The 11,176-nt window shown below is 35.8% G+C and overlaps 2 protein-coding genes across 2 annotated transcripts; both read right to left on the bottom strand.

Annotated features, from left to right (window-relative positions):
- Window positions 1-308: 308 nt before the first annotated feature.
- LOC106916132 (uncharacterized) lies at window positions 309-3,890 on the bottom strand. The gene is made up of 2 exons (XM_014984204.2): window positions 3,598-3,890; window positions 309-2,244 (listed from the first exon to the last, which is right to left on the bottom strand). The coding sequence occupies exons 1-2, from the start codon at window positions 3,764-3,766 to the stop codon at window positions 647-649; spliced, it is 1,767 nt and encodes a 588-aa protein (XP_014839690.2). The 5' UTR covers window positions 3,767-3,890; the 3' UTR covers window positions 309-646.
- A 1,112-nt stretch (window positions 3,891-5,002) lies between these two features.
- Window positions 5,003-10,547, bottom strand: LOC106916123 (uncharacterized). The gene is made up of 2 exons (XM_014984192.2): window positions 9,951-10,547; window positions 5,003-7,314 (listed from the first exon to the last, which is right to left on the bottom strand). The coding sequence occupies exons 1-2, from the start codon at window positions 10,117-10,119 to the stop codon at window positions 5,756-5,758; spliced, it is 1,728 nt and encodes a 575-aa protein (XP_014839678.2). The 5' UTR covers window positions 10,120-10,547; the 3' UTR covers window positions 5,003-5,755.
- Between the last annotated feature and the right edge of the window lie 629 nt (window positions 10,548-11,176).

Here is an 11,176-nt window from a genome sequence, read left to right as displayed (position 1 = left end):
ACTGCGAGTTGGTTCCTGTTTGGTTCTGTTTCATTGTTTCATTTATTTGCAAATTAAGAGGAGTCAAAAAAATGTCTCCAGTCTCCTGTTTCATCACAAGGTACTCTTCATACTGAGTGATGCACAGTTGATTCTCTTCAGCTTTAAAATGCTGATGATCTGGCTCCTCCTGCTCGCATTTTATCAGTAGATGTTCTGGTTCTTTTTGGTCCTGTTTTATCTCCACAGATTCAAGTTTTTCTTCGCTTAAAGCCAAGTTCTCATCCTCAAAGTTCACTGCTAAACTGAAAAAAAAAACAAGACCATCATGATGATAAATTGCACTTTATTTTATAAGAGTTACAAAAGGTTTTACTGACAGTAAAATTATTTGAATCTATATCACTAAAACATTTACTAACATCCAGAAAAAAAACATCTGAAACACAAACTCTGTGTAATGGATGACAAGACAAATGGGTAAAAAGAACTTTACAATTTAGAATAGCTTTAACAAGGATGCTATCAATGAAGATATTTAAACCAAAAAAGTAAAACATCTCAGGTCTGATAAAGATTTAGTCAACCTTATGCATAGATTGTGGCCATATTATAATCAGAAAGATTTCAAGAGCAACTTGATATTTGAGGTTCACATAATTCCGTCTCACGTGTGTATTCTCATGTGAATAGGTAAACTCTTTCTGTTGGTGAACCTTTTTCCACAGATTTCACATGAGAAAGGCCTCTCGCCTGTGTGACTTCTTATATGAGCAGTCAAACCTCTTCTTTCCCTAAAACTCTTTCCACAAGTGGCACATTTGAAAGGCTTTTCACCTGTGTGACCTTTAATGTGATCAGTCAAATGACCTTTTTGAGTGAAACTTTTTCCACAAGTTATACATGAGAAAGGCTTCTCCTCTGTGTGAGTTCTCATGTGAACAGGTAAACTGTTTCTATTGGTGAAATGTTTTCCACAGATCCCACATGTGTAAGGCTTCTCACCTTTGTGAATCCTCATGTGAGAAGCTAAACTATCTTTGGTAGACAAATGATTTCCACAGATTCTACATAAGTACGGCTTCTCCCCAGTGTGAATTCTCATATGAGTAGCTAAATTGCTTTTTTGAGTGAAATGTTTTCCGCAAGCAACACATGTGAAAGGCTTCTCGCCTGTATGAATCCTCATGTGAATAGTTAGCATAACTTTTGTGGAGAAAGTTTTTCCACAGGTCGCACATGGGAAAGGCTTCTTACCTGTGTGACCTTGCATGTGAGTAGCTAATTGATCTTTCAGAGTGATTTTTTTTCCACAAGAGAAAGGCTTCTTGCCAACATGAATCCACATGTGAGTAGCTAAATTACTCTTTTTAGTGAAACTCTTTCCACAAGTAATACATGAGAAAAGATTCTCACCTGTGTGAACTTTCATGTGAACACCTAAATGATATTTTCGAGAGAAAGTTTTTCCACAGGTAATACATGTGAAGGGCTTCTCGCCTGTATGATTCCTCAAGTGAGAAGTTAAACCATCTTTTGCAGAGAAACGTTTTCCACAGGTCCCACATGAAAAAGGCTTCTCATGACTTCTCATATGGGAAGTTAAATAAGACCTGTTTCTGAAACTTTTTTGGCAGGTCACACATGTGAAATGCTTCTCTTCTGTGTGAGATTTTATGTGAGTAGTTAAATTGCTTTTATAGGTGAACTTTTTTTCACAGCACTTACATGAGAAAGGCTTCTCGCCTGTATGAATTCTCATATGAGAAGTTAAATCTCTTCTTTCCTTATAACTCTTTCCACATGTCAAACATGTGAACGGTTTCTCACCTGTGTGACTTTTCATGCGAGTACATAAATGACTTTTTTGAGTGAAACTTTTTCCACAGGTCAAACATGTGAAAGTCCTCTCATCAGTGTGTCTCATTATGTGTTTACTCAAAAGACCTTTTCGATTGAAAGATTTTCCACAAGTAATACATGTAAAAGGCTTCTCGGTAGTATGAATACTCATGTGTATTCTTTGTGCATTAGAAGGAGTCACCAAAATGTCTCCAGTCTCCTGTTTCAGTGTAAGCTGCTCTTCATCCTCACTGATGAAAGGTTGATTTTCTTCCTCTTTGATCTGTTGATGTTCTAGTTCTTCTTGCTCATGTTTTATTTCCAAATGTTCAAATTCTTTTTGATATAAAATGGAGTTCCCATCCTGTGTGGTGAGTTCAGTGAGAACTTCATCCTCTTTAGGCATACAGCATCGATGGCAATCTGGAAAAAAAAGATAAAGCCAAGGCTTATTGATTTAAATAAAAAATGAATATTTCCATTCAGTGTTTCCCCTATCACAACCCAAAAGGCGGGAGGCGAGACAAGACCACGAGCATCCCCCAAAAATTCATGGCAGGTGTTCACCAGGCCTGTCGTGATAAGCATTGAACAGAATTTGATTTAAGGTGCCCTCTTCCTGCTAAGAACATCAGCTTCACTAACAGTGTTTCAATATAAATTTTGTGGAAACTGGGATATGGGGTGGAGTTTAATTGACTTAGCTTAAACGCAATCACTGATCACTGTAATTTACTGAGATGTATTTGTGAACAAACAGAGTTCAAACACAAAGATTAAACTCATAGCATCAGAATGTAGCTACGGTAACACACCAATCTAACCGAGAAGATTGTTATTTACACTTTCACAAAGTGAACTTGTCAGCTCCTTTAAATCTTGAATTTATCTATCCTGAAACCATTACATCAGCACTGACATTCTCAATAAACAAATGTTAAAATGCTAAATCAATTATCTGTGTTAAAATGTTAGTATTTATTGGACCCCAGAACGTCTGGAGGAGCTTAAGAAGCTGTTTCGTTAATTCTTGCCTCAGGTCGGCTCTAAATGTGATCAGGATTACATCGTGTTTGAAGATCCACTGGCTGACTACATAATTGTGATTTTACAGAATGCAAATATATTTTATTTGTATTTTATTTTTTTTATCACTATAGTTGTGTTTTTAAGAATTGTCAGCAATGTCTACCATTGCAGACAATGTCTACATTGTTGGACAGGATAGGAAATGTAATAATATTACATTTTTAAATACAAAAAATAGCAAGTTTTCTGGAGGAAAACCTGTTCACAAAGGAAGGAACTGCATTAAGTTTCTTTAAAAATACTGCTATAATTGATGTGTATTTGCATATAAAATAAGTAAACAGAATTTAATTTACAATTTGTGTCATATGGTAGCGATCAGCATGATGTTCAGAGAAAAAATAGCTCTTGTCTTCAAAAAGACTGGGCATCCCTGATCTTAAATAAACAGATATATAAAATTACACAGACAATATAACTAAAACTAAACAATGTACACAAAAACTATAACCAGTATGTAAAGAGGTGGAGCTGAGATAAGGGACCCACGGATCACAAACTGCAATTTTGATATTACATAGTAAATAGTTGAGGTCACAAATGCTTATTCTACGTTTTAGAGTAGTTTTGTTATTGCAGTCGTTTAGTTTGGTGCAACGACCCTTTAAAGAGGATGTCGAGTTCAGAGACGGCCCAGACAATTTTCTCTAACCTGTCTAGTCAGTAAAACGTGAGGGTGTTTCCTACCTATTCGATGTAAGATTATCTGGGGTAATCGGGAGAAATCCAGCAGTCTACGCTGATCGTCCGTCTCTTCATCGGATTTGACGATGATTTTACAAAACTCCGTTAATGTTTCTTCAGCCGGACTTAACTGCTCGTTGATTGACTCTCTATGAGGCGGAACTGACGACATTTTAACTGTAAACAGTCAAATGTTTTACCCAAAACACCAAACCTGTATTCAAACTACATTCTAACAGAAGAAAAGCGAACGCTGCGATCTGTGATCTGTTTTCATTTCTCGCGTGTTTCACTGTAGCTCCACGGAAGAAACTGAGAAGGACTTTTAGTTCCGCTTTACATTTTCTAATCTCCTATGAATCACCTCTGTTAATAAAGTGATTTTGAATAAATTAGGATATTAATTAAAAGTAGTGTTTTTTCTAGTAGATCAATTTACTAAGTGAAACACTCTATAAGTTTAAACACAAAGAATTATGTCTTCAACCATTTACAATAAACAAATTAATTATAAGAATTTTACACACACAGCTAATGAAAATACGCTTTTTAAGATTAGAATATTAAATAACTATTTAAAAAAAACTTCAATGCAAAAATCAGAGCTACATGAGACTATAGCTGGCAAAAGTTTACGTGTACTTTTCTGACAACCACTCTTGGAATTGAGCAAAATTTGTACATTATGTTTTTTCACTATTTTGTGAACCAAAAACTTAAACTTGCAAAATAAATTTATTAGCTATCTGAATACTCCAAACAATAACAGATGTAATTATTTTGTCTTGTTAACTATTAGCTCAGTCTCATTTTAGACTTTACAGTGGAACATGGAGTTCAGCATAATTCAGCCATTTTACTTATTTATTTATTCGTTTGTTATTTTTGTATCAGTGAAAAAAAGTTAATTTATTGATATAACAAAAAGCAGTACTGCTTCAATTTCGGGGAAGGATCTTGATTTACTAAATGAAACATGATATACAGGTGAAAACAGACATAACAATTAAGTTTACTATGTCTATGGCTAAAAGCCCCCATGATGTCACAGTTTCCTTCCTGAAACACCTCAACTTAGTGTTGCTGAACCAGATAAAAAGGGTGTTTGTTAAGTTAATAGTTATCATACCAGCTTTAAGTCATTTTCAGTCCGTCAGCAAGATTGCTAGCACTGACAATATTGTATTTATTATAGGTAAAACAAAACTTGTTTAACAAAAAAACAGAGCTGATAGAGAGAAAATTTGATATTTTAAAGATGATTGCACATCCATTTTAGTCAATGAGTGTTCAGGGTGTCCATGTTTGGTTCTGGTCCTGGCTCTGCACCGTCTCACTGCCGTCCTGCAAAGTTATAACGGATCCTATTTAAGAGTCAAAATCCACTACGAGATTGAAAAATAGAACATGCTGGTAAATTGACTTTATTATATAAGAAGTACAAATAGTTGTGATGACAGTCACTCATACATTTACAAACATCCTAAACAAAACATTCTCAAACAGAGACCCTGTGTAATGAATGAAAGACAAGTAAATAAAATTAATTTTACAATTCAGAGTAGCTTTAGCAAGGATTTATATATTTAATTAAAAAAAAGTAAAACATCTGCAGTATCAACCCGATTTAGTCAACCTTATGCCTGCGTTGTTGAAATCTTATAATCAGCATGATTTCCTTCCTGAATCAGAAACAGAGCAAATAATGAAAATAATAATAATGTGTGATAATTAGATTCGAATACAGAAAACATTATGAATCCCAATGGGTAATTACCAGTCCATACATGAACTCTTACCATGAATCCACTAATAAAAAACATTCAATAATTTAACAAAAACTCTGTATAAATACAGCAAAAAGATAAACACAAGACTTTATAGGCTTTACATTCTAATTGTGAAAATCCAAACCACTGATTTCTTCAAGACACCCTTCAAATCCATTTCATTTAAGATTCCTGGTGATTATTATCTCAAATCTGGTTTTAAGATGTGAAATTAGAAGAATAAGATGAATTCTAAGAACTTCAGCTAGAAGTCTTATTTGAAATGATCTGACCAATGACCAAGCTACAACAAATCAAATATATGATCTAGATGTAATTACAGCACAAAAGTTACAGAGCACCTTGGTATTTGAGGTTCGCATAATGCCGTCTCACATCTGTGAGTCCTCGTGAACAGGTAAACCATTTTCATAGGTGAAACTTTTTCCACAGATCCCACATGAGAAATGCTCCTCTCCTGTGTGACCTATAATGTGACTAGCTAAATTATTTTTGTGAATGACTCCTTTTTCACAAGTCATACATATGAAAGGCTTCTCACCCAAGTGAAGGTTCATGTGTTTGACTAAATGATCTTTTCGTGTGAAACTCTTTCCACAAGTCTTACATGTGAAAGGCTTCTCTGCCAAATGAATCCTCATGTGAGAAGTTAAACGAGACGTGCTTCTGAAACTTTTTCCACAAGTTCCACATGAGAAAGGTTTCTCACCTGTATGAATTCTCATGTGAATAGATAAGTCAAATTTGATTCTGAAACATTTTCCACAAGTAGTACATGTGAAAGGCTTCTCACCTGTGTGAATTCTCATGTGATTACCTAAATGATCAGTTCGAGTGAAACTTTTTCCACAAGTCATACATGTCAAAGGCTTCTCTGCCATGTGAATCCTCATGTGAGAAGTTAAACGAGATGTGCTTCTGAAACTTTTTCCGCAAGTTCCACATGAGAAAGGTTTCTCACCTGTATGAATTCTTGTGTGAATGGTTAAATCAGATTTGATTCTGAAACTTTTTCCACAAGTAGTACATGTGAACGGCTTCTCACCTGTGTGAAGCTTCATGTGATTACTTAAATGATCTTTGCGACTGAAACTTTTTCCACAAGTCATACATGTGAAAGGCTTCTCGACCATATGAACCTTCATGTGAGAAGATAAACACGATGCGCTTCTAAAACTTTTTCGACAACTCGCACAAGTAAAAGGCTTCTCGCCTGTATGAGTCCTTATGTGAATAGTTAAATTTCTTTTGTTACTAAACTTTTTTTCACAAGTTCTGCATGTGAAAGGCTTCTCTCCTGTGTGGCTTTTCATGTGAGATATTAAATTACCTTTTTGAGTGAAACTTTTTCCACATGTAATGCATGTGAAACGCTTTTCCCCAGTATGAATCCTCACATGTGTCATCAAGTTACCTTTTTGAGAAAAGATTTGATGACAAAATTCACAGGAATACACATTTTGGTCCTGAGTTTTTTTGTGCTTTTTTTGTTTTGGACCTTCAGTAGTTCCTTTTTGCTGTTTGGTTTTCTGACATCTCTTGTTTTGTTTCTGCTCTTTGTCTCTCTTTTCTCCTGGGTCTTCAGATTTGCTTCCTTCCTGATCCTGGTTCTCAACCACTGGACCCTCCGTAGTGCCTGAAAAGTGGAAGATAAGTTGGTTCCTGTTTGGTTCTGTTTCATTGTTGACTCTTTCCTCATTAGGAGTCACCAAAATGTCTCCAGTCTCCTGTTTCAGCACAAGCTGCTCTTCATAATGACTGATGCAGAGTTGATTTTCTTCTTTTTTGAACTGTTGATGTTCTGGTTCCTCTTGCTCATGTTTTATTTTGAAAGGTTCTGGTTCCTCTTTATCCAAAGCTGGATTCCCATCCTGGTTGCTGAACTCAGTGAAATCTTCCTCCTCTTTACATGCACAGTTTTGTGGGAGATCTGGACAAAAAGAAAACAATAGTTTATACATTTAGGTAAAAAAAAACTTCATGTTTATCCATTGACACAACTGAAACAGGCTTTATTTCATATGAATATTAAACTTAATCAATGTGGTTCTTCTGATGGGAGTAAATAGATGCACGTCATAATACAATGCAGACGTAGGCCTGTCACGATAACAAATTTTGCTGAGCGATTGTCTAAAAAATTATTGCGATAAATGAAAATATTGTTTCAAGACCCTTTGACACTGATTTAATGGAAATTACGTAATAATCCATGCTATTTACTGCCATAGATACACTTTATTTTCAAAAGAACACATAACACTGGAGCTGATAAACTAAATAAACAAAACAACCAAAAACAAAAATTAAATGGATTCTCAGTCTCCATTAACAAAAAATTTACTTGAATAAAACTAAACAACATGAAGCCAAAGTGGAAATAAATACTGCATTCAACCAAAAGAGTGCAGATTATGAAGTCTGTATTGCCCTTCAGTAATCACTAGATTTAAATAGAGAAGATGGGCACATCCGACGACCTAATGCAGTAGTTCAGACTACACGATTTTTTGCCCCTATTTTCCCCTTATGACAATCTTAGATTGTTGGCAGATCTAAGATTATCGCTGGTGATTTCGTAACCGATCATCCTGCAATGTGATTTAGATCGTCATGGCCGCTAAATCAGGGGTTTTCCCAACTGGGAGCTTAATGCAGCCTGTTGAATGTGACAGGTAGCCAATCAGAAAGCGCAGATTCTTCTGAGGGGAAATTACGGAGGGGAATCCCAAACACCTGACATGGTGCAACCCAAAATCCAGCGGACATCAGAGATGATATGTGGAAACAACATTAATATTTATTTAACATTTGGTGCAAAGAATATAGAAATGACAAAGGGAGGAGTCGGAGCCAAATTGCTACCGCAGTTGATAAACCTGGTAAGTTTTCAGCTGCTCTTCGTTAACGTGACATAAATAGGTTATAATGATTTTCATTCAGTCAGGACTTTACACTGAATCTAGCCACATGCATCACAGGTAGATTCTAGTAAAGCATTAATGCCCGATTTTAAAATTAGTTAACTGGACTTGTAGCCATTATTTTGTGCTACAAGTCCAAAATAATGGCTGTGTGGCTGGACACCACACAGCACGATCGAACCCGATCAAACCGTTATGCCTAGGATTTCTGTCGGCTAATGTGTGGTGGTCTGAGGTTTTGAAAATGGGTCGACAACTCGTGTCGTGTGCGCTGGAGATTACAGTAAGGAAATGAGAAAGGGAGGGTCAGTGGAGAACACCAGAGTTGATCCTTTTTTCATTCAGTGTCATCAATAGAAAGAAAAAAAAGGCAGGAAGAGACGATAAAGCCGATAATTAAAATGAGGTCGATAGGTTTAATTTATCGTGCGATTAATTGATTTATCGTTTATCGCGACAGGACTATGCAGACGTTCTACAACCTTCAGACTAATTTATTGCATCTACTGTTAATCTTCACCTTTCAATTAAATCAACTTTTAAAGGACCTCCATATGGGGATGACAAAATTAAAATATACCATACTTGTAAATTTTCCTTTAATGAATAAAATATATCATGAAATTATGAAATATTCAATTAAATAAATGACCTCTAAAATAATTAAATCTACCTTTTAAAAAAATTAATTTTAATTGTAAAATGTAACTTTAAGAAAAACATCTAAAATCATTTCACTGTATTCATTTGAAGTGTATTTGTAGAGCACCTTTCATCTTTATATCATGAAAACAAAATTTAAAAAATCATAAAAATAACACAGTCACCAACTTGAGAAACCAGTTAAAAAAATTACATTTTGATGAGTGCCATCGTTAAAATCACCATTACACATCAAGTATGTTGGTAAAAGTTTATTGTGGTTCTAAAGAAACTAAACAGGAGTGTTTTTAGTCGAGATCTAAAGAATCTTAGTGTTTCGGCTGTTTTGCAGTATTCTGGAAGTTTGTTCCAGATTTGTGGTGCATAGAAGCTGAATGCTGCTTCTCCATGTTTGGTTCTGGGGATACAGAACCAGAGAACCTCAGAGGTTTGGAAGGCTGATACAACAACAGCAGATCTTAAGTGTATTGTGGTGCTGAGCCATTCAGTGATTTATAAACTAAACGTATTTTAAAGTCTACTCTCTGAGCTACAGGGAGCCAGTGTAGGGACTTTAGAACTGGGTGATGTGCTCTAACTTCCTGGTTTTAGTCAGAACTCCAGCAGCAGCGTTCTGGATCAGCTGCAGAAGGAGCATTGTTGTTTTAGTTAGACCTGTGTGGACACTGTTGCAGTAATCAATGCGACTAAAGATAAACACATGGATGCCTCTCTCTAGATCTTAATGGGACATTAGTCCTTTAATTGTAGAAATGTTCTTTAAGTGGTTATAAGGCTGACTTTGTAGCAGTCGTTTCTTTCGTTCAGTCAATGCTATGTACTGGCATGTTCCAACTAAGCCGTGGAATAGAACTGATCCGTTTCAGGTGTTTATTGTTGTAATCTTTTAGCATTTAGTTTCATGCCGAAATTCAGAGTCGGTCCCAAACAACTTTCTTTAACTTGTCTCTAATAATTAAGACGGGACAGTGTTTCCTACCTATTCGGTGTAAGATTATCTGGGGAGTCCGCTTGCAGTCCAGCAGTCTGCTCTGATCGTCCGTCTCTTCCTCGGACTTGACGATGATTTCTTTAAACTCCGTTAATGTTTCTTCAGCAGGAGTTAACTGCTCGTTGATTAACTCTCTCTGACGCTGAACTGAAGACATTTTTACTGCAAACACTCAAATATTTACCCAAAATACCAAACCCGTCTTCAAACTACATTCTAACAGAAGGGAAGCTAACGCTTCTACCTGTGCTGTTTTTATTTCCTGTCTGTTTCATTGTGGCTCCACGGAAGAAACAGTGAACGACTATTTGTGGCACGATAGAAGACAATGCTATTGCAAACTCTCAAATATTCCTACAAAACACCAAAACCCTTGATCAAAATGCCTTCTGACAGAAGAAGAGCTATCGCTGCTATCCGTGCTGTTTTTGTTTCCTGTGTGTTTCACTGTTGCTCCACAGAGGAAACGGTTAACGACTTTTAGTTCCGCTTTGAATTTTGAAACTCTCCTTGAGCCACCTCTTTTAAAATATAGCTATGCTAAATAAACTGTAATAAATAAATTACAATGTCAGAATAAAGTAGTAAAAGAGTTTTTGGTAAAATGTCTACTCAGGTACTGTGTAACTTATCAAATTATCAGTCATTTATTATTTAAAATTTACATAACCAAAATATAAAGTTAAGAATGCTATTCAATCCTGTATGACCAAATCTTAGTCTAGATATATCTTATTCTTCTTTAATTCTATTACCTTTTCTAATGTTGAAGACCGTTTAAGGTTCGCTGATCCAGGAGATTCCAGAAGAGTCAGTGAGTTAAAATCAACCAAAGTTTATTAAAAAGTATAAGGTATATCTTGGAGATTCACTCAAGGATCAAACATGCATACAGTTACCCAAAGGAAATCCCAGTGAGATCTTAGGTTTCTTTGTCTGGGTCTCCTACTACATAGCCCCCCCAATGACTGCTCTGCGGCCTTTACTTTGTTTATGCTGTGAAACAAAGTAAAGAATAAGCCACATATCCTGGTGTGTTTTTCCGCCCCCCCCCCATTATCTTGTTACATAAAGTTTCTGTCATGCTCATGTCTTAAGGACTGGAAAATTCATGTTTGACCTGTTTTGCCTCTTGCGTTTTGCACATAAGTCTGTGGTGCATTTGTATAAATATAAATCTACATATATCTCAAAAAAGATATTAACATGCATAA

Source organism: Poecilia mexicana, unplaced genomic scaffold (genome assembly GCF_051168715.1).
Source record: "Poecilia mexicana isolate PSO_F unplaced genomic scaffold, ASM5116871v1 scaffold_11, whole genome shotgun sequence".
NCBI classification, from domain to species: Eukaryota; Metazoa; Chordata; class Actinopteri; order Cyprinodontiformes; family Poeciliidae; genus Poecilia; species Poecilia mexicana.
Note: the sequence above shows the minus strand (reverse complement) of the source record. Positions and strands in the feature narration are given on the sequence as shown.